A 25,880-nucleotide genomic window follows, 5' to 3' on the forward strand; every position below is an offset into this window, starting at 1 on the left:
TCAAAAACAGGAATTCAAAAAAATGGATTAAGAAAAAAATGTGGATGGTATTGGAGGTGGGGGGAAGATGGCGGCAACATAGGTGGGAGCAGAATCCACTTCCCCTCAGCGCCAGGGAAATACCTAGCTGATCTGAGGAGCAGAGCGAACAGCCAACAGTATTCCAGCATATACGAAGATCAGAGACCAAAGATAGAGGACATTGAAAGATCTGACGGTGAGACAACAAAACCTGGAGTGCTGAAAAGACTAGAGTTAGACCGTGTTAAACACATAAACGTCAGCTCAAGACCAATGAGCACAGGAGAGTAAGGAGACAGCACCACCAAATCCCATTGGCATTCTACCATAGAAGTTCATATCATAAATCCAGGGAGTCAGAACAAAGCAATTTAAGAAGCAGAGGCCAACAAGAAGAGCCTCACAAACAATGGGAAGACAAAGAAACAATTCCCAAATGAAAGGAAAGGAGGAAGTCTCAGAAAGAATACTAACTGAAAAAGATGCAAGTCAACTATCAGATACTGAGTTCAAAGCAATGGTCATCAGGAAGCTCATTGAGCTCTCTGAGCTCAAAGAGAACTACCAGAAACTACAAGGAAACTACAATGAACTCACTGCAAACTATATCAACATGAAAAAGGAAATAGAAAATATCAACAAGAGCCAAGAGGAAATGAAGAATACAATTTCTGAATTGAAGAACACAGTAGAAGGAATTAAAAGCAGACTTGATGAAGCAGAGGATCGGATCAGCGAGCTGGAGGATAAAGTAGAAAAAAACACCCAGAAGGAGCAAGAAAAGGAAAAGAGGCTCAGAAAGAATGAAGAGGCAATAAGGGAAATGCAGGACAACATGAAACGTAATAATATCCGTATAATAGGAATACCAGAAGGAGAAGAAGAAGACCAAGGGATAGAAAACCTGTTTGAAAAAGTAATGATGGAAAATTTCCCTAATCTGAGGAGAGAAAAAGTCACACAAATCCAGGAATCACAGAGAGTCCCAAACAAGAGGAACCCAAAGAGGCCCACTGCAAGACACATCATAATTAAAATGGCAAAATTCCAAGACAAAGAGAGGATCGTAAAGGCAGCAAGGGAGAAACAGGAAGTAACATACAAGGGAGCCCCAATAAGGTTAGCAACTGACTTCTCAATGGAAACGCTTCAAGCCAGAAGAGAATGACAAAAAATATTCCAAGTAATGAGAACCAGAGGGCTGCAACCAAGACTACTTTACCCAGCAAGACTCTCAATCAAGATAGAAGGCCAAATAAAGAGTTTCCCAGACAAAAGAAGTCTAAAAGAATACAACTCCACCAAACAAGCTCTGCAAGAGATGCTAAAGGGACTGCTTTAAGGAAAGGAAGGAAAAGAGAAAGACAGAGGAACACAGGTAGAAAAAAATGGCAATGAATAACTACCTATCGATAATAACCTTAAATGTAAATGGATTAAATGCTCCAATCAAAAGACATAGAATAGCTGAATGGATAAGAAAACATGACCCACACATATGCTGCCTACAAGAGACCCATCTCAGGACAAAAGACCTACACAGACTGAAAGTGAAGGGCTGGAAACAAACTTTCCAAGCAAACGGACAGGAAAAAAAAAAAAAGCGGGGGTAGCAATACTAATATCAGACAAAACAGACTTCAAAAGAAGGGCCATAAAGAGAGACCCAGAAGGTCACTTCACAATACTCAAGGGAAGAATTCACCAAGAAGACATAAACGTTGTAAATATATACGTACCCAACATAGGAGCACCCAAATACATAAAGAAAATCTTGGAGGAATTCAGGAAAGATTTCGACAGCAACACAATTATAGTAGGGGACTTTAACATCCCACTGTGAAAAATGGACAGATCTTCCAAACAAAATATCAACAAGGATATTGTGTCACTTTTCAATACCCTAGATGAAATGTACTTAACTGATATATATAGAGTTTTTCATCCCAAAGAAGCAAAATACACGTTCTTTTCAAGTGTCCATGGAACTTTTTCAAAGATAGACCACGTGATAGGACACAAAGCAAGCCTCAACAAATTCAAGAAAATTGAAATCATATCAAGCATTTTCTCTGACCGCAAGGGGCTGAAACTAGAAACCACTTCCAAAGAAAAAACCCAAAACACTCAAAATCATGGAGACTGAATAGCATGCTATAAAACAATGAATGGGTCAAGAACGAGATTAGGGAAGAAATCAAAAACTTTCTGGAAACAAATGAAAATGAACTCACAACAACCCAAAACCTACAGGACACAGCAAAGGCAGTCCTGAGAGGGAAGTTCATAGCAATACAGGCCTACCTTAAAAAGATAGAAACAGTTCAAACAAACAACCTAACCCTATGCCTACAAGAACTGGAGGAACAACAACAAAGACAGCCCAGAGCAAGTAGAAGGAGGGAAATAACCAAGATCAAAGCAGAGTTAAATGACATAGAGACTAAAAGCACAATTGTAAGGATCAATGAATCCAGGAGCTGGTTCTTTGAAAAGATAAACAAAATCAACAAGCCTTTAAGAAAAAAAGAGAGAGGATCCAAATAAACACAATTAGAAATGAAAGAGGAGAGGTTACAACTGATAGCAGAGAAATACAAAGGATTGTAAGAAATTACTACGAAGAACTGTATGACAAGAAATTTGAAAACCTAGGTGAAATGGACACATTTCTAGAAAAATATAATCTTCCAAAACTGAATGAAGAAGCAGAAAACCTGAACAGACCAATAACAGCAGACGAAATTGAAGCAGTCATCAAAAAACTCCCAACACACAAAAGTCCTGGACCAGATGGTTTCACAGGAGAATTCTACAAAGCATTTAAGGAAGATCTAATCCCTATCCTTCACAGAGTATTCGAAAAAATCCAGAATGATGGAAGACTCCCAACTCTTTTTATGAAGCCAGCATCATCCTACTCCCAAAACCAGATAAAGACACAACGAAGAATGAAACCTTCAGGCCAATATCGCTGATGAACATAGACACTAAAATTCTCAACAAAATAATAGCAAAATGCATCCAGCAATACAGTAAAAAGACCATACACCATGACCAAGTGGGATTCACCCCAGGGATGCAAGGATGGTACAATATTCGCAAATCAATAAACATAATACATCACATAAACAACAGCAAAGACAAAAATCACATGACCATATCAACAGATGCAGAAAAAGCATTTGATAAGATACAGCACCCATTTCTAATAAAAACATTCAGCAAAGTGGGAATAGAGGGAGCATTCCTCAACATAATAAAGGCCATATATGACAGACCTACAGCCAACATCATACTCAATTGACAAGAACTTACAGCTTTCCCACTAAGATCAGGAACAGACAAGGATGCCCTCTCTCACCACTCCTATTCAACATAGTATTGGAAGTCCTAGCCACAGCAATCAGACAAGAAAAAGCAATAAAAGGCATCCAAATTGGAAAGGAGGATATGAAACTGTCACTGTTTGCAGATGACATGATAGTGTATATGGAAAATCCTATAGACTCCAGCAAAAAACTACTCGACCTAATAAATGGATTTGGCAAAACAGCTGGACACAAAGTCAATACTCAGAAATCAAAGGCATTCCTCTATACCAACAACAAAACTGCAGAAGCAGAAATCAGGAAAAAAATCCCATTTGATATAACAACAAGAAAAATAACGTACCTAGGAATCAACCTAACCAAGGAGGTAAAAGACCTGTACTCAGAAAACTACACAACACTGAAGAAAGAAATTAGGGAAGATACAAACAAATGGAAGCATGTACCATGCTCATGGATTGGAAGAATTAACATCATCAAAATGGCCATACTACCCAAAGCAAGTTATAGATTCAATGCAATCCCTATTAGAGTACCAATGACATATTTCACAGATATGGAACAAACATTTCAGAAATTCATATGGAACCGTAAACGACCCTGAATAGCTGCAGCAATTTTGAGAAAGAAGAACAAAGCAGGAGGAATCACAATACCTGATATCAAACTGTATTACAAGGCCACTGTAATCAAAACAGCCTGGTACTGGCATAAAACAGGCATATAGACCAATGGAACAGAACAGAGAGCCCAGAAATAAACTCAAGTCTTTATGGTCAATTAATATTTGACAAAGGAGGCAGGAGCATAAAATGGAGCGAAAACAACCTCTTCAACAAATGGTGTTGGGAGATCTGGACAGCTATGTGCAAAAAAGTGAAACTCGATCACCAACTTACGCCATACACAAAAATAAATTCAAGATGGATAAAAGACTTAAATATAAGTCATAACAGCATAAAAGTCCTAGAGGAAAACATTGGCAGGAAAATCTCAGACAATCTACGCAGCAACATCATCATAGATATGTCCCCTAAAGCAAGGGACATAAAAGAAAGAATAAACAAATGGGACCTCATCGAAATAAAAAGCTTCTGCATGGCTAAAGAAAGGAACATTAAAATGAAAAGAGAACCAACAGTATGGGAAAACATATTTGCCAATGATACCTCAGACATGGGCCTGATCTCCAAAATATATAAAGAACTCACATGACTCCACTCCTGGAAGACAAACAACCCAATTAAAAATGGGCAAATGACTTGAACAGACACTTCTCCAAGGAAGACATACAGAGAGCCCAGAAACATATGAAAAGATGCTCAGCATCACTTGCCATCAGAGAGATGCAAATTAAAACCACAATGAGGTACCATCTCACACCAGTCAGAGTGGTCAACATAAACAAATCCACAAACAAATGTTGGAGAGGATGCGGAGAAAAGGGAACCCTAGTGCCCTGTTGGTGGCAATGCAGACTGGTGAGGCCACTGTGGAAAAGAGTATGGAATTTCCTCAGAAAACTGAAAATGGAACTGCCCTTTGACTCAGCAATTCCACTGCTGGGATTATACCCTAAGAACCCTGAAACACCAATCCAAAAGAACCTGTGCACCCCAATGTTCATAGCAGCACAATTTACAATAGCCAAGTACTGGAAGCAACCGAAGTGCCCATCAGCAAATGAGTGGATCCAAAAACTATGGTATATTTACACAATGGAATTCTACGCAGCAGAGAGAAGGAAGGAGCTTATACCCTTTGCAACAACATGGATGGAACTGGAGAGCATTATGCTAATTGAAATAAGACAGACGGTGAGGGACAAATACCATATGATCTCACCCTTAACTGGAACATAATCTATAAAAGAAAAAAGCAAACAAAATACAACCAGAGACATTGAGGTTGGGAACAGTCTAGCAGTGGCCAGGGGGGAGTGGGTTGGGCACAGTGGAAAGAGGGGATTGCAGGAACTACTATAAAGGACCCATGGACAAAATCAGGGGGGAGGGTGGAAGTGGGGGAGGGAGGTGGCTTCAGCTGGGGTGGGGTGGAGTGATGGGGAGAAGAGGCATACAACTGTAATTGAATAACAATAAAAATTTTAAAAAATTATAAAGTCAAAAAAACAAAAAGAGAAAAAATGTGTAGTATATTCAAACAGCAGAATTATGAATAGTCATGAAAATGAATGAAGCACAAATATACACAGCAGATAATATGCTATGGGTTTTTTTTTTTGTGGGGGAGACAAAACACAAAAGCCTGTAATTCAATTTCTAAAAAGACAGGCCAAACTAAATTATATTATTCAGGACACATATAGGTGGTAGAAGTATAAAGTAAATCAAGAAAAATGACTGCATAAAAATCTACCATAATCTGCATAAAAAGCTAATGGTCACCTCTGGGGGGAGAGAGGGGTTATGATCAGGAGGTGCACACTGAAATCTACTTGGGTGTCTGTCAATAATTTATTTCTCATCCTGACTGGTGGTCACTCAGATTTTCACTTTACACCTATTCATTAAAGGTCTTGCACACTTTTCTGTATTTGTTATGTTTCATAAAAAAGGAAAAATCTTTCTCTAGTTTTCTACATCTTCCAAGTTTGCTATAAAGAGCACATATTACTCTGGTAGGCATGTAAACACCTGGTAGTGTCATACATTATTATACTTTTTAGCATACTGGAAGTCTGAAATTTTATATTATTTTGTTTCATTTGCATATCTATAATTATTAGTGAGATTGAGCATCTTTTCATATGTTTGTTGTCTAATTTGATTTCTTGTATCATTTGCCTGGTAAAGTCTTTGGCTCAGTTGTCTATGTATTCTTTCTCACCAATTATCAGAAAATCATAAAACATTTAAAAAGACAAGGTCACCATGTAAAATTGAAACTAATAAGGATCAAAAGAAATGAGATAGCCATCTGTGGAAATCTATGCAGAAGGTAACTCTCTAAAGAGATTAGTGGTGTGCCTGATCTAACCAGAATGAGCTCAAAGTTCACCAAGGAGTCCAGAGTATATTCCTAGAGTCAACTGGATCTGTTACCAATCCACAAAGTCTGACTGTGATCCTATTTACTTCAACATGTCTATCCTGAGGCAATGTGATGATGACTGAATAGTTTAGTGACTCATGAGGGATACTGAAAATTGAGAATGGAATTACAAAGAATATGTCTGTCTTTACAGCATGAGTGTCAACCTGACAAATTATCCTATCCCAAATGCCAATAGTGCCATGGTTGGGAAACTGCTCAACAGCCTCTATCCAGGAAAAAAGAACACTCAACCCTCATGACTCCTCCAAGTAGAAATAGTTGGAGGTGGAGAAAGGTAAATCCCCAGGCTGCCCTACCTTGACGGGTACCCAAAGCCCCTGAGACCTACACTCTGCAAGTGCCTCCAAGGAAGCTGTGTGCTGGGCACTGTGTTCTCCAGGAGGCCTGCCCCCCTGGAGAAAGTATTTGTGAATAAGGCCAGGTCAAGCTCATAGAACATCAGTGCTAGAAGAACTATCAGTGCCAGCTACTCCACCCCCCTCATTGGAGAGAAAACCCAACAGATGATAACAGCAGCTTGGCATCAAGAGAAGTGGGCAAGGAGCTAAGCTATCTACTGGTACAAACGAACATGCATAACAGTGATTATTTCAAAAAGAATCAGAAAGTCAGAGAAGTGTGCATCATAACAGAGCTACAGCAGTTAATACTTCCATGGATGAGGCACATTTTATCTGGAGCTTCAAAACTCAGCGGATTGATGTGCCAGTTTTAATCATGGCTAAATATTCTTTGACATTCTCCCATTGTGAGTGGGATATATGTTCTCAACCTGAATCTGGACTATCCTTAAGTGACTCAGCCTATAGGATGCAGTGAAAGTAATGCTGCATAATTGCTGAGGCTAGTTCATAAAAGGCCATGCACTAGGTATATATACCCCACAGGAATGAAAACATATTCAAAGACTTGTACACAAATGTTCATAGCATTATGCACGATAGCCAAAGGGTACGCCTAAATGTCTATTAGCTGATAGACAAAGTATGATATATATATCCATATCATAGAATATTCAACCTTAAGAAGGAATGAAACACTGATCCATGCTATAACATGGACGAACCTTGAAAGCATCATGGTAAGTGAAAGAAGTTGGACAAAAAAGGTCACATATCATATGATTCCATTTATGTAAAATGTCTAGAACAGACAAATATGTAGAGACAGAAAGCAGATTAGTGGTTTCCAGGGGCTGCGGAAAGACGGAGCAGGGATTGGCTGCTTCATAGATATGGGGTTTCTGTTTGGGGTGATGAAAATGTTCTAGAACTATATAGTGGTGATGGTCATACAACATTATGAATATACTTAATGCCATAAAATGTACTAAGTTGCCATACGATGGTTCAAATGGTAAAATTTATGTTTTTACCACAATTTTTTTAAAGTTTTAATTTAAAAGAATGAGGTTTCCACATTGTGGACTAGAATACTCATGCTTACAGCCCTAAGGGGGGCATGAAGAAGTTCAAACACCATGCTACAAGGAAGCCCAAACCACAGGGAGAGGCTATGTGTCAGTAGTCCCAGCTAAACCCATCATTTATGACACATGAGTGAAAAAGCTTCCTGATGATTCTAGCCCCCGGCCATTTGAGTATTCCTAGCTGCGGCTCTAGACATTGTGGAGCAGATGAAACGTCCCTGCTGTGTTCCTCTGAATTCTCAACCTACAGAATTTATGAACATAATTAAACAATTGTTGTTTTAAGCTACTTACTTTGGTTGATCACCCAGCAATGACAGGAACAACTTTCAATATGGGAAGGAAGGTAGGAAGTGGGTGTCTTCTAGGCAGACAGCATTATAGCAACAGTATAATCCTGGTTCCTCTTTTATGACACATGGGACAGTTATTCTATATAGTTGCTTCCAGGTCTGTCTGGACTGGAAGTTCCTTGAGGGCAGTTACAAGTTTTATTCTCCTCTGTTCTGACCACACTGGCCCACACTGTTTCTGGCTCAATAACCACTCTTTCATGCATTAGCAGATACATACTGCACACTAGGCCCTCTGATAAGTATGGGCCACATCAACCACTTCCCTTGCTCTCTATAACTTCCAGTTGGGTTCAGGCCATAGGTTCTCTTAGTGTTTTAGGGGCCTTTTCACAGAACCCAAGACCCAAAGAAATACCTAACAGCTCCAATTACTAAGTAGTTAGCTCATTAATTCCAACCAATTTAATGGTGGTGTCTGACAGACATCACTGCATTTTCCTCAAAAATTAGAAAGATCCATGGCACCACCACAAGTTTGCAGCCACTGTGAGCTGCTGCAGTGCCATGGGGCTCCTGGGTGTATACTTTGAGACCCATGGATTTAGCCATTGGGAGGCAGAAGCAAAAGACTGACGATCAGGATATTTGCAGCATTTGCTCTCCTGGCTCCAACCCTCCAGACTGCTGCAGCTTTCTCCACAAGAGGCCCAGTCCTCTCCTACTCTCTCCTACAACCCTAGCTACTCTGGTTCCAGGGAACCCTCTCTTCTTGCCCCTTGAAGCCCAGTGTGTTAAACATTCCACAGGTTTGTTCATTGGCCAAGGGCTTCACCACCCCTTGTTGGTCTCTTAACCCTGCCCATATCTTATACATGGCCGTTTGATTAGATATTCAATTACTATGTTTGAGTGTCCCATTCATTTCCTGCCAAGCCCCTGACTATGCCAGGTGTTGTTCTAGATACTGTTAACAATGCAGACAAAAACAAAGTCCATGCCCTCATGGAGCCCAAAGTCAAGTGCTGGAGACAGACAGTAAGCAAAGAAGCAGGTAGACAGATAATATAAGCATATTTGGGCAGGCTGGTGATAGCAGGGTACTTGCAGTACAATTTCAGATACAGTGCTCAGGGATGGCCTCTCCAAGGTGGGGGGCATTTGGGAAAACATGAGTGAGGACACGGACCTACCTGGGGAAAGAACTAGCCAGAGGAGAGGGAAAACATAAAGGTCCCAAGGCGGAGGAGTGCTCAGCATGCAGAATGAGTAGTAAAGTGTGTCTTCCCAGAAGCTAAGGGGAGAAAGTGCTTCCAGGAAGAGGGTGTGATCAGAGGTGTCATATAACCTGATTTAGCAACACCAAAGTCCTCACAGATGTTGGCCAGCAGCAGTTTCAGAGGAGAGGTAGGAAGCAAAGTGTTGGGAAGGAATTAATGGGAACCCCAACCTACAGCTCCGCTTGGTATATTGTATTTGACACATAAAAGATGAAAACATCATGTTTGTTGGTTTCTTTTCAGGCATTACTTTAGCTTTTTTTGTTGTTTTTGTTTTTGTTTTGAGTAGGATGACAGAGCCAGATGAATGAACAGTGAAAAAGGGGTCACTCCGGTAAGAGAGTGCAGAATTCTGCAGGAAGCCCAAAAGATATGTAAGCAACTCAATTAGAGTTGCTCCTGGGGCAGTTCCTCCTGAGCTCATTCAGATTCTGAGCCCAGCTCACTAATTCAGCAGGCACCTTCGTTCTGGCCAAGCAAACTGCTATTGTGAACATCAGCCCCTGGATTACCATTAGAACCAAGGAAGCAGGTGGCCCCTTTGAATTCTAGTCCCCTCTAGGGAGCTTAACTTTGCTAATATATTGACAACACACAAGCCTGTTTACATTAGCAATTAATTGGCTACTGGAACAATTCTGTGAGGCCAAGAAAGCAGAGATGAGACCACTGTTGACACCAAATGCTGGCGCCACACTGGAATGCTGGCCCTGTTAATTCCCTCATCCCAGGCTAGCTGAAGCAGCAAAAAAAGAATGTCAAAATGAGCCCCTCTGTGACTTAGCACTATTTTGATCATAAAGAGTTCTGCACTGCAACAATGCTTTCTGCAGAGGGTACCGCCTCTAATTTAGAAAATAACCCCAAATAGAATAATCCCAAATAGAACCACCTCACAATGCCAGCCATATGTCGGGCCTCTCCTTTAAACAGATGTTCACTGTGCAGGGGCACTCCTCTCTGTGGGAGTCAACTACAACAGTCTTCAACTCTAGTTTTCAAAGTGTTTTTGTTTGTTTTAAAGCTGCAGAACCCTCTGACATCTTATGAGCAGCCCTAGGTAGAAAACGAATAAAAATAGACCTCAAAACTGGTTAAAGCTAGAGAGTACAGGTCCAGGCCAAACATTCCTGCTCTGTTCCTATCCCTGCCTCAGTCTCCAGAGAGCAGTCACTGCAGCACACTACTCCTCCTCAGCAAAGGGGCAGGTGCGGCCTCAACAAATAAGAAACCCTCTGTCTGAGGGCTCCAGACTGCACACTACTTCTCATGAGCAGCCATCAAGACTGGGGTGAGGGAAGAGGCCTCTTGGGAGACAGCCAGTGGCCCCCACTGCAGGTGGCCTACAGAAAGGGGTGCACTCTGAAAGAGGTGCACACTCTGATCCCCTTGTGAAGCAGTTTAAAATCAAAGCCAAGCTAAGGAAATCCAGCTGCCTTCCAGGGCCCTTTGAGTACTTCCAAATGTTCATTGCTGCACCAAAATCATCACTGCCACCCAATTTTATGAACATTTATTTTAAAATCCTGAACTCAAACAGCAGGATACAAAGTCAATACTCAGAAATCAAAGGCATTCCTGTACACCAACAACGAAACTGCAGAAACAGAAATCAGAAAAAAAGATCCCATTCGATATAGCAACAAGAAAAATAAAGTACCTAGGAATCAACCTAACCAAGGAGGTAAAAGACCTGTACTCAGAAAACTACACAACACTGAAGAAAGAAATTAAGGAAGAGACAAACAAATGGAAGCATGTACCATGCTCATGGACTGGAAGAATTAACATCATCAAAATGACCATACTACCCAAAGCAATTCACAGATTCAACGAAATCCCTATTAAAGTACCAATGACATATTTCACAGATATTGAACAAATATTTCAAAAATTTATATAGAACCATAAACAACCCTGAATAGCTGCAGCAATTTTGAGAAAGAAGAACAAAGTAGGAGGGATCACAATACCTGATATCAAACTGTATTACAAGGCCACTGTAATCAACACAGCCTGGTACTGACATAAGAACAGACACAGAGATCAATGGAACAGAGGAGAGAGCCCAGAATTAAACCCAAGTCTCTATGGTCAATTAATATTTGACAAAGCGGGCAGAAGCATAAAATGGAGTAAAAATAGCCTCTTCAACAAATGGTGTTGGGAGAACCAGACAGCTACATGCAAAAAAAAATTGAAACTCAACCACCAACAAAAATAAATTCAAGATGGATAAAAGACTTAAATATAAGTCATGACATGATAAAAGTCCTAGAGGAAAACATAAGCAGGAAAATCTCAGATATTCCATACAGCAATATTTTCACTGAAATGTACCCTAAAGCAAGGGACATAAAAGAAAAAATAAACAAATGGGACCTCATCAAAATAAAAAGCTTATGCATGGCTAAAGAAAACAGCATTAAAATGAAAAGAGAACCAACTAATTGTATGTGAAAACGTATTTGCCAATGATATCTCGGACAAGGGTTTGATCTGAAAAATACATAAAGAACTCACATGACTCTACTCCAGGAAGACAAACAACCCAATTAAAAAATGGGCAAAAGACCTGGACAGACACTTCTCCAAGAAGGACATACAGAGGGCCCAGAGACATATGAAAACATTCTCAGCATCACTAGCCATCAGAGAGATGCAAATTAAAACCACAATGAGGTACCATCTCACACCAGTCAGAGTGGCCAACATAAACAAATCAACAAACAACAAGTGTTGGAGAGGATGTGGAGAAAAGGGAACCCTAGTGCACTGTTGGTGGGAATGCAGTCTCGTGCACCCACTGTGGAAAACAGTATGGAATTTCCTCAGAAAACTAAAAATGGAACTGCCTTTCCACCTGGCAATTCCACTGCTGAGATTATACCCTAAGAACCCTGAAGCACCAATCCAAAAGAACCTGTGCACCCCAATGTTCATAGCAGCACAGTTCACAATTGCCAAGTGCTGGAAGCAACCTAAGTGCCCATGAGTAAATGAATGGGTCAAAACAATGGTAGATTTATACGAGGGAATACTACACAGCAGAAAGAAAGGAGCTCCTACCCTTCGCAACAGCATGGATGTAACTGGAGAGCACTATGCTGTGTGAAATAAGCCAGGTGGTGAAAGACAAATACCGTATGATCTCACCTTTAAGTGGAATCTAATCAACAAAGCAAAGAAGCAAGCAAAATATAACCAGACACATTGAAATTAAGAACAATCTGACAATAACCAGAGGGGAGGTGGGAGGGGAAAATGGAGGGGGAAGAGGGGAAAGGTTTTCAGGAACAACTATAAAGGACACATGGACAAAATCAAGGGGGTGGAATCAGGAAAGGGAGGTGGGGATGGCTGGTGTGGGGGGAACAGTGGGGGGGGGATGCAGACACCTGTACTTGAACAACACTAAAAAAATAAAAATAATTTAAAAATAAATAAATAAATAAAATCCTGAACTCAGAGCATAGTGGTGGTTGATTTAAATTGGCAAATGTAAAGAAACATCACAAGCTAGTTTTTTCAAAGAATGAAAGGGACAGTAGTAACTACTCTTCAGCTTCTGTATTAGCTTCCTTTTGCAGCTGTAACAAATTACAACAATTTAATGATTTAAAACAACACATTTCTATCTTACAGTTTTGAAGGTCAGAAGCTCAACATGGTCTTGCTCGGCTAAATTCAAGGTGTGGGCAGGACTGCGTTCTTTCTGGAAGCTCTAGGAGAATCTGTCCCCTTGCCTTTTCCAGCTTCTAGACTAGAGGCTGTATGTGCTTTCCTTGACTGGAGGCCTCTCTTCCACTTTCAGAGCCAGCAAAGACCAGCCGAACCTTTCTTGCATAGCATCACTGATCCTGATTCCACTACTTTCATTTTCCATAGCTAAAGGGACTATTCTTTAATTGGCCAGGATAATGCAGGAGAATCTTATTTTAATGCCATCTGCTATCTTAACTCCCCTTTACCATGTAACCTAACATGGCTATAGTTTCCAGAGATGTGGGCATGCACATCTGTGGGGGCCATCATTATTGTTATTATTCCCACCTGCCTCCATTTGGCACCTGCATGAAAGACTTTCCTGAACGTTGTTAGGTGTTTAGGATGACTTTAAGCTTTTACATGCAAACTAAGATTGACTAGTCAGTGGACCTGTGACCAAGCTTCAGGGAGGTCCAAGCCTTGGTTAGGGGGCAGGAACCCCTGCAGTCAGGCCTCTGCAGGCATGCCAAGGGCAGCAAAAGAATACATGCTGAAATGCATGCCAAGGGCAGAAAAGGAGTGAACAAGCACCAGGGAAAGCACCAACAGAAGTGGGGAAAAGAACCCAGAACCCAGGCAAGTTAGTGCACCTGGAAGGTATCTCTCCTGAACTCATAAAAATCAAAACGACCTCTTCTCCATACCCGCCTCTCAGCAGGCAAACAGCCTCTTTGTCATCTCTACTGCTGGCAGCTACAGGCCCTTCCTCAGTGCCTACTAGCACTGACTCTTGGGTGATTTCTGTATTGTTGTTTCAAATACTCCCATGTTTTATTAGTTACCTGGTGTCCAAAATGATGGAGGGGATAGGGATTTGACCTGTGACAGTGAGGAAGGAGCCAAAACCAAAACAGATGAAACTTAAAGGCAAACAGTCCCTAGACCATTTCAGTCCAATGCAATGACTGTCTGGGGCACATAATGGCAACCCTGAACCATCCAGAAAAGGGAATATTCCTCCCTCTGCCCAGGATGTTCCTTTGCAGGGGGCAATTCCAGAACTCAGGCAAGTGGGATTAAGCAGCTCTGGCCAAACCTGCAGGTGGCTCTGTGGTCCATTGGCTCATACCCAATAAATAGCCCAAGTCAGCCTACAAGGCTGCTGCATGGATCCCAGCCTGGCATCTCTCTGCCATCAGTTCTTGGGGTCCACTCTGTTTTACTCTCTCCCCTGCCCAAACAAGTCCAAGGTGTCTTGAAAACCAATCCAAACTTGGGGGTTATATGCTGCCATCTCCTTCATTTGTTCTGCTTGGACTACAGTGAATTTTGTAATGGAAATATAATTCACATACCATAAAACCCACCCTTTTAAAGTGTATAATTCAGTGGCTCTTAGTACATCCACAAGTTGTGCAACCATCACCTCTATCCAGTTCAGAACGTTTCCATCCCCCACAAGGAAATCCTGTATCTGTTAAGCAGTTACTGCCCAATCCCCTCAGTTCCTGCCAAACACTGATCAGTATGGATTTGCCAACCAGACATTTTATATAAGTGAGATCATACAATATGTGGACTTTTGTGTCTGGCTGCTTTCACTTAGCATGTTTTCAAGGTTGGCACTGTGTATTTTTTAAATGTGGCTTGGCATGTCTTAGGTAATGTAAATAATTACTAACATAAAGCTCACTTGGATCCAGGTGCTCTGCTAAGCACTTTATCCATTGCACCCATGTAATACGAATAACAATCTCATGGGATGAATGGTGTGGTTATCACCATTTTACAGATGAGGAAACCAAGGCACTGAGCAGTTAAGTGACTTGCTCCAGGTTGTGGTAGCACTGGGCAGGCTTGCTCCAAAGCCTGCACCCTCCCTTTGTCAGCTGGGCTACCTCTTTAAAGGGAGCAAGCACTCTCATCACACTTATTCTCAGCCGCTTCTCACATTTCTAAGACCTACCTCATCCCTGGAACTACTGGCATTCATGCCCCTGCTTTGGTTATTCAGATAAACCTGCATTCAAGTCCTAAACCTCACTGGACCACATGTCTTTCATCTGAAATGTGGTACACCGCTCAGTTATTTTCAAGGCTCTAGGCAAATGGCCATTATAGACCTCAGGAGACAAGAGGAGTCACCATGCTAACCTTTTAGGGCAGTTATGATGGGGAGAGGTGTGTGAGACACTCGAGGGCCTACAGTATAGAAGCTATTGGGGCGAGGGCCTACAGTATAGAAGATATTGGGGAAATGGGGCCCTTGTTATAATTACTACCCACCTGCACCACTAAGCTGCTCCTCCCTGCTGCTCAAAAGCACATCTTCCAATTTCTATAGGTGTATACAGGCTTACAGACCTGTCCTCAGTTTTCAGAACTAGTAAAATACACGGCGGACTAAAAACCTATCTGTGACTAGAACAGGTGATGACTTATTAACAACCCTTTTAAACTCCTGGGAGCCTAAAGTCTGTCTCAATTTGCCAACATCTGGAGGGATCTCACAAATCATACTTTGAGGTTGTGTGTGCTTTCTGAGGCCTGCTGAACTTTCCCAGTCACATCTCACTGCTAAGGACCTGGATGAGAATTAAGTGGTTCTTGGGCAGACTCACCCTATCTACCACTTCGGGGCTCCAGGAGAGCCAGAAAGTCCCCAACTTAGCACCTATTTTGTGTTTGTTCACTTTGACACAGCCGTTCTGAAACTGTAACTGCCCACATACCCAGAGGAAGACCATCAATGCAAAACCCATATTGATCACTCTATTTTGCATGAAAGATCCAGAAAACTGGGTCCCTACCTCGAAAGAAAAGCTTCTTCTGGTTCAGCTTTCTTAAGTAAAATTTAAAAAAGGCCACTGGGTGGCAGCCTTATCTGGATGGGATCCTGGTGCCCTCTTTCAAGCTATTCCATCAGGGGGCCCCTCAACTGGAAGGTGAGGATAATACCTAACCAGCAAAATACTTGTGGCAATTAAAAACAATACATGTGAAGTGCCTGACACACAGCAAGCACTCAGGAGTTGGTAACTGGTGATAGGGCTGCAGATCTGAGTGACACTTGCCTGGTCCCCTCCAGAAATCTTTGTGAGTTGTTAAGCCTTACACAGATGAGCAAACTGACCAAGGTTCAGAGAACTTTCCCAAAGCCACTCAGCCAATAAGCAATAGAAAGAGGGCAGCCTACAGGACTAAGGACATATCTTTGTTCAGTGCTTGAAAGCAAGGACTGTGGAATCAGAGAAGCCTGGGATCAAATCTTAGCTTTGCCACCTGAGGCAAGTTACTTCACCTCTCTGTTCCTCCATTTACCCATCTGTAAAATGGTTTCACCGGTTCACAGTTTCTTCCACCACCTTCCAAATCATCTAGTGTAATGCGTGATGGTGGAAAACAGACTTAATCATTTATATTCCTCACCTTCTCAATGTATATACCATGTTGAAAACTTTCAGAAGATAGCCTTGAAAGAAATATTATTTTTCTAACATTTTTGTGCTTCCACATTCAAATTTTCCACATCATTAGATGCAAGTCAATTAAATGATTACACTTTCCCATAAATGCATCATACACAAAATTAAAACTTTAACCTCGAAAGGAAACTAAACCAGAAAATTCCACAACCTTGTAACTTGTTTTATTTTTATTCATAGCACTAACAATATACTATAATAGACTGCCATGTTTGTACTTTTCATTCCCCACCACCAGGACATCAGCTCCATGAACACGGAGTCTCAGTTCTGTCCACTGCTGCACCACCAGTGTCTAGAACAGAGCCCGGCACCTTTGTGGAATGTTATACCAACTCCAGGAGGGTTGCCCACACGAGGAACATTTCTGCATCTTCTGCAAAACTGCCTTGGCTAGCACTGTCTACTGTTTTCCAGTGCTCCTTATATGTAACATAAATCTCACTAGAAGTCGGTACTAGGACAAAGTTTTATTTTTGCTGAGCTCACTTGTTTTTCATTAGCCGAATTTGCCTTTGTTGTCAGGAAATTCAGAGCACAAGGCTGTGCTCAACTGCAGTGTTTTCCTTAACCTCCCCCCTTTTTTTGATGTGAACATGAGATATAAATAACTGTAAGAAGATCCTGCCAGAACACGTGGGAGACCCTATTTTTAACCACAGACTGCATTTATTTTAAGAAGATGCTTCTCAAACTGGAATGCTAATTACCCGGGGATCTAGTTAAAATGAAGAATCTGGCTCAGTAGGTCAGGGTCTAGGCCGAGATGCCGCACTCCGAACAAGTTCCAGGTGATGCTGCGCGGGCCCTGGACTGCACCTTGAGTAGCCAGGATCTAAGAAACTTGCTTCCTTGATTCAGCAGAATTTCTCTCTCCTTGACCTTGGCAAAATATCACCAATGCCTCAAAAACTAGGTCGGTCACCAGAAGCACCTTGAAAGCTAGTTAGACCTACAAGTCGCCGTCCCTGCAGAGATCCTAACAAAAGGGATAGGAATGCACCCAGGAAGCTCTCCAGGTGCTTCTGTCTCAGGTGGCCTAGAAACACATTTTGAGAAGCCCTGCTAAAGGAAATGAGTGCTCACGTAAAGGTTTCCTAAAAGCTATCCCCTGGAGGCAGCAGTGGTCACCCGTGGTAACACCTCCTTCAGGATTTTAAGAAGGTACTATCCCGCTGTTTCCAGCCAGCACCTGGAGGGGTCCCGGGCCCTCTTCTCCAGCTACCTGGATCCCGTAAGGGTCAGGTCCCCACGGGCCAAGGATTCGCACCCCAGCCCTGCCGCTCGCCAACTGTCTCCAGCGCAGGCCCGTGTGGCAGGCACCGCGCCACAAATGCGCACGACGGTGCCTCCAGTGCACCAAGCCCCCACCTCGCGGGCCTAGGGGGTGGGAGGATTCCCACCACGCCCTGCTCGCCTTACCTCTCTGGACCAGAGTGACCAAGGAAAAAGCTAGGCAGAAGAGGAACACCGAGCGCCCGGCCACCATTGCTGGGAACGGATGGAGGGTACCCAGAGGAGCACAGTTACGCGAGAGCACCCCGGAGGCAGGTCCAGATAGAAAGGGGAAAGAGGAGGAGTATCAGGAGGAGGAGGAGCCCTGCCACCCCTTCAGGACCCGCCCAGAGCCGGCGTGAGCGGCGCATCCCGGCTGGGTAGAAAGCGGCGCGCATGAGCGCTGGCTCCGAGTCGTGCCAGGCGAGGGTAAGGTGACGCGGAGCGAGTTTGCGCTAGAAGCGTGACGGGGCTCAATGCCCCAGCAGTCTCGGTGCGTGAGGGGCGGGCCCCGAGGACGTCCGGCTGGTGGGGCTGTCTGGGTTAAGTCTAGTCCCAGCACTAGTGCTCGGCCTGCAGGCCCGTTCCCATCCAGCTCTAGAGATAGAATTCTCAGAGATGGACTCTGCCACCCCGCAGCAGTGAGTCAACAGGGGCGGAGAAGCCAGAGGCGCAAAAGGCGAGAGTGTGCGGTGATTTCCACCCGCTGCGCCAGACTTCTGGGCCGTAGCAGGACCCAGGACTGAGCACAGGCCAGGTGTGGTCAGCCAGCCGTGTGACTCTTGGACAGAGCTCCTCCCCTTATGACCTTGGTGCCATCTGGGTAAAAGAGTCTTCCCTAGAGGCCCCTTCAGGACAGCACGCGCCTTTGTGCCTCAGTCGCAGTGGCTGAGCTTGGTTATTCAGAATGGCTGGCTGCCCGCCCACTCGCTGATCTCTGCAGGAAACTGTAGTGGAACCCTGTCCAGAGATTAAAGAAAAGGGCCATTCTCGTGGTTGGCAAACAGTGACATCTCGAAGAAATGAGCCCGAGGCCGGGGTGCCTGGGCAGGCCAGAGGGAAGAGGAAGAGGGGGATGTCCTAAGCTGGGTCCAGGGGGCGAAGGGTGAGGCACAGGGTCAGTGGTCCCAAGGCTTTGATGAATGCGCTGAGAGCACAAGTTCGCATCTGTGGAGTTGATCTGTAAACGCGCTCACTGATAGACAAACACGCTGCAGTCCTCTTCCATGAACCCCTGCAAACAGAGTCCACCTCCCGGACCAGGCAAAATCAGATTCCCACCCTACCATGAACAGTAAAATGCCCTTTGTAGCCTTTGACGCAAATGCCCTCAAGAAGAGCTCCAGCTGTAGCCAGCTTTTGAGGACAGAGGACAAAGAGAAAGTACCGGTGCTCTCTGGAGGGCTCTTCGAACCTGTCTCTACCATTATTCAACATGGGCTGCCCTTGGCCACATCCTCCTTAAAGCCAAATAGTTGAAATCCTGGCTGGATTCAGGAAGGTTGTGCTAAGGATCGATTGACATGGTGGGAAGTGAGTGGCCTTAAAGGGTAGCTACTACCCCTCCCTGCAATGTCCCTTCACAGGCTTCCTGTGTCCCCCACTAGGCCTAGAGATACCCCCCTTACCCTCCAGACATACCCCCACCAGTACCTCCCACCCCACTCTGAGCCATAGTGAGGCACAAGGGTCTCCTTGAGATGGAGCCTGTGACTTCCATCCATTACTCTGAATCCTGGGGCTAGAAAAATAAAAAAAACATATAAGGTGTAAGTGACTATTTGGATTTTCAGGGCAGCGCTTACTTGTTTTGTGACACTAGCTGGATAATGAACAGAAATAGCTAGTAGTTATTGAACATAAACTAAATATATACATGACACATTCTACGCATTTTACCCTTATTTTTTATTCCTCACAACTTCATGCATGGACTCAATGATTAATGAGGGAAAAGGAACAAAACAGAGGTTCCTTGAGGTTGGGGAGTTAATCAACTCCAGTCCCATAGTGTCAAAGGGCACAAGGGGATCACCAGGAAGCCCAGTGGGTGAATGACTAAGAACATGTGCTTTAGAACCAAAGGGTTGAAATCCTGGCTGGATTCAGTAAGGTTTGCTAAGGATCGATTGACATGGTGGAAAGTGGGTGGCCTACACTGAGAAGGTAAGGAAAATGCAGCCCCTGAGTGATGCGGATCCAGGCCAGTGGAATCCATGCGTTGTGGCAGCAGTGGACAAGTTCACATGGACTACAGAAATCCTGTGGAGAAAAAGGGACGGCATGGCCACTCTCTAAGTGAGAGAGAAGGCGAGAGGGCCACAGAGGGCCAGAGAGGGCCCAAGAGAGCCTGACCCCTGCCTGGACAGGCTTTTATTGCTTTTCTGGGCACATTACATCGAGGATAGTCCTCATTTACTAGGCACAGGTTCAGTGTAGGTGATTACCTTGTACAGACAACAAAGGACAGAATGCTGCTAATTACTTCAAAGAGAAGGATGTTACAGATCAAGGGGAAACGTGGTTGAACTGGTTACACTCCATACTTGGGAGGTTTAGCACAGACTTTAGGAAGTTAAAGATGCTCAGTAAACATTTGCTGCCTCAATCCAGGGTGAGGGAGTTTTCGTAAAAGCAAGTCTCATAGCAGCCTAGGTATAATGCAGGCCTAATTCCCCACAGGAGAACCTATTCATGGGCATGGGTCCTGCCTGCCAAACCTCGCATGCACTGGCTTTTTTGAGTGGGAGCTGGGCTACATTTCCCACACATGGAACAGTTCCCTATACCTGAGTTGAGGCCATCTCAGTCAACATGCCCTGCACTGTTGTTACAGGGCAGGGAGGGGGTGGTTTCACGATAAATTATTACAGAAAGGATTCTCCCCTTTCTGTCTCTGGAGGTTCCTCCAAGAGACAGGAGGTTCCGCCACACACACCTGCTAGGTTCACAATGCCTGCCGCCAGAGGAAAGACGTCTCTCAATACTAGAAACTGGTGAAAAGGAAAGAAATTATTTATTTAAAAGTTACACAAACTTAGAGTAATGACTTAATGTCTTCAATAAGGTACTAAAGTCCTTTAGAATACCCACAGATGCACAGTCCTTCCCTCTCCCTGTGCCTAGTCCGGGGTACCGTGTCTCAGGAAAAGAAGTAGAAGTCCGTGATTCAGGCTCCCGGCACCATCAGCTGTGTGGCTGCCGCGATCTCCAGTTAATCCAAAACCATGTGGCACCTTCTCGCGGCCCACCAGCAAGAGTCCTTTCTCCCCTTTTCTTCCTGGCAAAGTCTCCCCTGCTGCCTAAGCCGCGTGGCAAAAAGAAGCACTCCAAAACCACATGGTCCTCCCTATTCTCCTTCAGAACCTCGTGGTCCTCTTCCTTTCCCTCAGAACCACATGGTCCTTCCTATTTACTCCAGATACTCGTGGCCCTCTCCCTTTCCCCTCAGAACCACGTGGTCTTCTCTCTCTACGGCTGCTGTGCCTAGGTTTAAATCCCAGTGCCCATCTTCCTTTGCAGCCCCATTTCTGACTCCTCCTACAGTCAGTTACACCTGCCAGCATCCCCGTATTCTTCCAGCTTTACTGGGCTGCCATAGTAAGTCTGGGCAGGTGTGGCCCCATGGCATGGAGCCAATCATCTCCAAGCTCTCCCACAGGCCCTGTAACCAGGGGGAGTTGCTTCCCAGTCCCAACTTGGGTAGAATTTGGTCCCATCCCCCTGGCTCAAAGCGTGGCCACAGCTACTTAACATATCCATGAAGCCAGTTAAAGGTTATAGATATGTTAAATGACCGTGCCAGGGGTTGGCTGCAAAGCTCTTGCTACCCAAAACAGCTCTGAATGGCCCTGTTCCATGTGTCCCATCCCCCCTGGCTCAGGCTTGTGGGGGTGAGGACATCCTATATGTATTTTTTTCTAATATTTCCTGGACACTTTGAGTTCTGGACCCCTTTACAAATCCCTTCTTGGGGCCCTCCTCTTGGCTGCACCCTGCTTCACTGTGACACCCACCGGGAGCCCTAACTGGTACATGTGTAGTGCAAACACCTAAATGCCACTAGCAGAATACTGGCCATGGTGTAATACACAGTAAAACTATCCTCTATGCCCTGGCTGGTATGGTTTAGTGGATTGCGTACCAGCCTGCGAGCCAAAAGGTCACTGGTTCGATTCCCAGTCAGGGCAAGTGCCTGGGTTGTAGGCCAGGTCCCCAGTTGGGGCTTGTATAAGAGGCAACCAATCGATGTATCTCTCACACATCAATGTTTCTCTCCCTCTCTTTCTCTCTCCCTTCCCCTCTCTCTAAAAATAAATAAATGAGATCTTTAAAAAAAAAAACTACCTTCTAGCCCAGGAGTAGTTGGCACACTACAGCCCACTGGCCAATCCAGCTTACCTGTCTGTTTGGCCTGCAAACTAAGAGTAGTTTTTGCATTTTTAAATGGTTGAAAAAAATATAAAAAAGATTGTTTTGTGATATGGAAAAGTTATAGGAAATTCAAATGTCAGGGTCCAGGAAGTTTGTGGGCACACAGCCACTCCCATTCATTTCTGTATTGTAGATGGCTATTTCTGTGCTACTATGGCAGAGTTGAGTTATTGTGACACAGAGATCGTGGAGTCCACAATGTCTAAAATAGTTACTACCTAGCCCTTTACACAGAAAGTTTGCTGGCCCCTATTCCAGCAGCTTGAACTCTGGCAAGGATGAATATTAACAGGTAAGGATGGGAGACCTAGAGTGTGCTCCTCCAGAACACAGGATGACACAGGAATAAGAACCAAAGAAAAGGGTAAAGTTTATACTATGTGCTAAAGGACACCCGCTCAAAAATATGTAATTAATCAAAATACTGCAAATGTCTGAGCTGTTATCCTACCAGACAACTCTCCTTATGTAAAATGACTCATCTGGGGCCTGACTAGTCTCTGTCTCATAAGTTAGGTTAGTGTGAATCTGAAAGGGCTTGTGACATCTAGGCCCTGAGCCTGCCAGGCTGAGGAATGGCCTAAAACTTGGTAATCCTCTCAGTCAGGTACTGGCTATCCTGCTGAATTGGAATTGAACATGAAATTGATTTACAAACAGGAATTTCTACACTTAAAAACTGTGATTCTGTGCCTCCCTTGGACACAGACACATACATTCCCCATTGCCCCCATACATGGGACCTGGGGGTGACTCTGACCCAGCCTGCCTTGTCTCCTTCCTCTTGCTACTCCTTACACCTTCCTGAACTTCTCATATCCTGTCACCAATTGTAAAACCTTTTGACCTGACAAGCTCCTCTCCTAAGAAGCCCTGCTTCCCTCAGCTCTGACACTGGCAGAGAAGTATGCTGTGGACAAATGGCCAATGAGTGAGTCTGGGAGTACAAGAGAGGCACAGATGGAGCTTGGAGGACTTCCACTAATACAAGTTATGTAGACTTCTGAGGGCTAGCCTGGCATTCTGTCAATGCCCAAACTTAGGCCCCCCAACCCTCATTACACACCATAGCCTTGGGAAGATGTGTTCTAAATTCCAAAACAGCTGTTATGTCACTATCACTAGTGCAGAGTTCCTGTCTTGCTCCCAAGTGCCATAGACCCCTCCTTGCAAAGTTCTCCAAGGGAACATCCTTTATCCATGCCCAAAATCAACCCCACATAGTGGCATCTACCCACCAGGGCACTGGAAAGACCTTGCCACCACCCCCACCACTGCGGAAGGAACCCATCTGGAGAGCAGCACTATCCTTATCAGGAGTGCCATTTCTTGCTAACCTCCCCTCCCATTTGATCCTTGGGGTGCCAGAGTGGAGAGGGAGTCCATGTTATGGCAGGGGCAGTGGCAAACAACCCTGGAAACCAAAGCTGCTCAGCTTGTATTCCTGGCTTCAACAGCCCTTCCATTTGCTTCCTCTTTCCTCCCACAGTCTTGGGCCCTAATCCCTCTTAACCAAACTAGTTTGTGGGCCCCTGCACCAAAGGAGTGGGAAAGGAAGCAACACTCCCACCTCCCACCTCGCTTCCCACTCTGTGGGAGGCCAATTAAGAGACAAAGACTCCGTGCATATCCAGGGGAATTTGAACAGCTAGCCTAGGGGAGGGCAGCACCAAGGGCAACAAAAGTTGCTCAGCGGGTCTTTACCAGTCCCAGGCGAAATAAGAAAAATGAGGTGGTTGTGGCAAGTTGTCCCCAATAAAGCTAGAGTATTGACCTTTATTCTGAAATCACTGGCTTTTTTAGTACACAAAAGTCCTTTATTTCATGAAAATATGGTAGTGTTTTGTTTAATGTGCTTACTTTGCAAAACAGAAAATTGGCAACTTTACCCATCCCCAAATGTGAAAAAAAGAAAAAAGAAAGAAATCTACTTGCCAGTGAAATTCACAAGTGTGGGACTCACTGCCTATACCAGCAATACTCAGCCCACCCACGCCCTGAAACATTGGAATTTTTTGGAACACACCCCGTATGTAAACAGAAGCCCTGAAAATGGATTCTAAAACAATACTCCCTTTTACGTTTTTTCAATTGTAAGCAAATTATCCCTCAGTCTCTGATTCTCCACAGAGTTCTTATTCTCCTTCTCTTGGATTTTATAGTAAGGTAAGGTCAGGCAGAACCTTGAATGCCATGCTAATGAGCAAAGATTTGATCCTGAGAACAAAGGGAAGCCACTAAAGGGTTTTAAGCCCTAAGCCACAGAATGTCATAAAGTGAGGGACAGAGAAAGTGGTCCACAGGAGTGGCATCATCTAGAGAGGAGATGCTGGGATCTGTGGGACTGAAGAGAAGGGTTTAGGTTTAGAGTATGCATGTGGTAGAGGCAGCAGTGTCCAAAAAAGAAGGGGATGGGTGTGTGAGTCGGGCCCAGTTCTCTGACCAGGAAGGAAAGCAAGTCCCATGTGCTCTTTTGGGAGGAGACAGACGACAACAATTATAACTCCAAGTGATACAGGTAGCTAGAGAGGGGAGGACAAGGCACTGTGGGGCCACTCCCAGTTGGATGATCAGGATTAAGCTGATTTAAGGGAAAGTAATAGTTCATGATGCAGATGGGGGAGGGGGGAGGTCGAGAGAATATGGAATCAAAGGCCCAGAAATGAGAAACCTCAAAACATACGGAACACAAGTTAGCTGGAACCAGGTCTTATAGGGCTCACTGAGCAGGTAAAGTTTTCAGTCTATCCAAAGGCAACAGGGAACCTAAAGAGTTTTCAGTGGGGCTGGGGTGAGGCTACAGGGCGAAGAGATCAGACTGGCATTGGCATTTCATGAATCCATTTCTATTTTTTAAGTATATTTTATTGATTATGCTATTACAGTTGTCCCAATTTTTTTCTCTGCTTTATCACCCTCCTCCCTGCACTGCCCCCCTACTCTTCAGCATTTCCTCCCCACCTTTGTTCATGTCCCTAGGTTGTACATATAAGTTCTTTGGCTTCTCCATCTCCTATACTTTTCTTAACCTCCCCCTGTCTACTTTATGCCTACCTATTATGCTTTTTATTCCCTGTGCCTTTTCCCCCTATTCTCCCCCTCCTCCTTCCCACTGATAACCCTCCATGTGATCTCCATTTCGGTGATTCTGTTCCTGTTCTAGTTGTTTGCTTAGTTTTTGTTTTAGTTTTTCAGGTTCAGTTGTTGATAGTTGTGAGTTGTTGTCATTTTACTGTTCGTATTTTTGATCTTCTATTTCTTAGATAAGTCCCTTTAACATTTCATATAATAAGGGCTTGGTGATGATGAACTCCTTTAACTTGACCTCATGTGGGAAGCACTTTATCTGCCTTTCCATTCTAAATGATGGCTTTGCTGGATACAGTAATCTTGGATGTAGATCTTTGCCTTTCATGACTTCGAATACTTCTTTCCAGCCCCTTCTTTCCTGTAAGGTTCATGAATCCATTTCTTTAAGGAGGCTCAAAGGTTTATTGTACAAAATCCATTATCTGCCTTACAAAATGCTGCCTAGGCAGCAGCCA

At 43.9% G+C, this 25,880-nt stretch overlaps 1 protein-coding gene across 4 annotated transcripts in view; it reads right to left on the reverse strand.

Annotated features, from left to right (window-relative positions):
* CD99L2 (CD99 molecule like 2) overlaps positions 1 to 18,251 on the reverse strand; it is a 153,385-nt gene extending 135,134 nt beyond the window's left edge. For 2 of the 4 annotated variants that reach the window (XM_053917626.1, XM_053917625.1), the window contains exon 1: positions 18,049 to 18,240. In XM_053917626.1, the coding sequence (XP_053773601.1) occupies positions 18,049 to 18,115 (67 nt within the window). In that variant the 5' untranslated portion in view covers positions 18,116 to 18,240. Of the gene's footprint in view, positions 1 to 18,048 lie in introns of all 4 variants that reach the window. The other 2 variants (XM_053917624.2, XM_053917627.1) reach the window with 2 other exon arrangements.
* Positions 18,252 to 25,880: the final 7,629 nt, after the last annotated feature.

The sequence above is a fragment of the Desmodus rotundus genome, chromosome X, assembly GCF_022682495.2.
Source record: "Desmodus rotundus isolate HL8 chromosome X, HLdesRot8A.1, whole genome shotgun sequence".
NCBI lineage: Eukaryota > Metazoa > Chordata > Mammalia > Chiroptera > Phyllostomidae > Desmodus > Desmodus rotundus.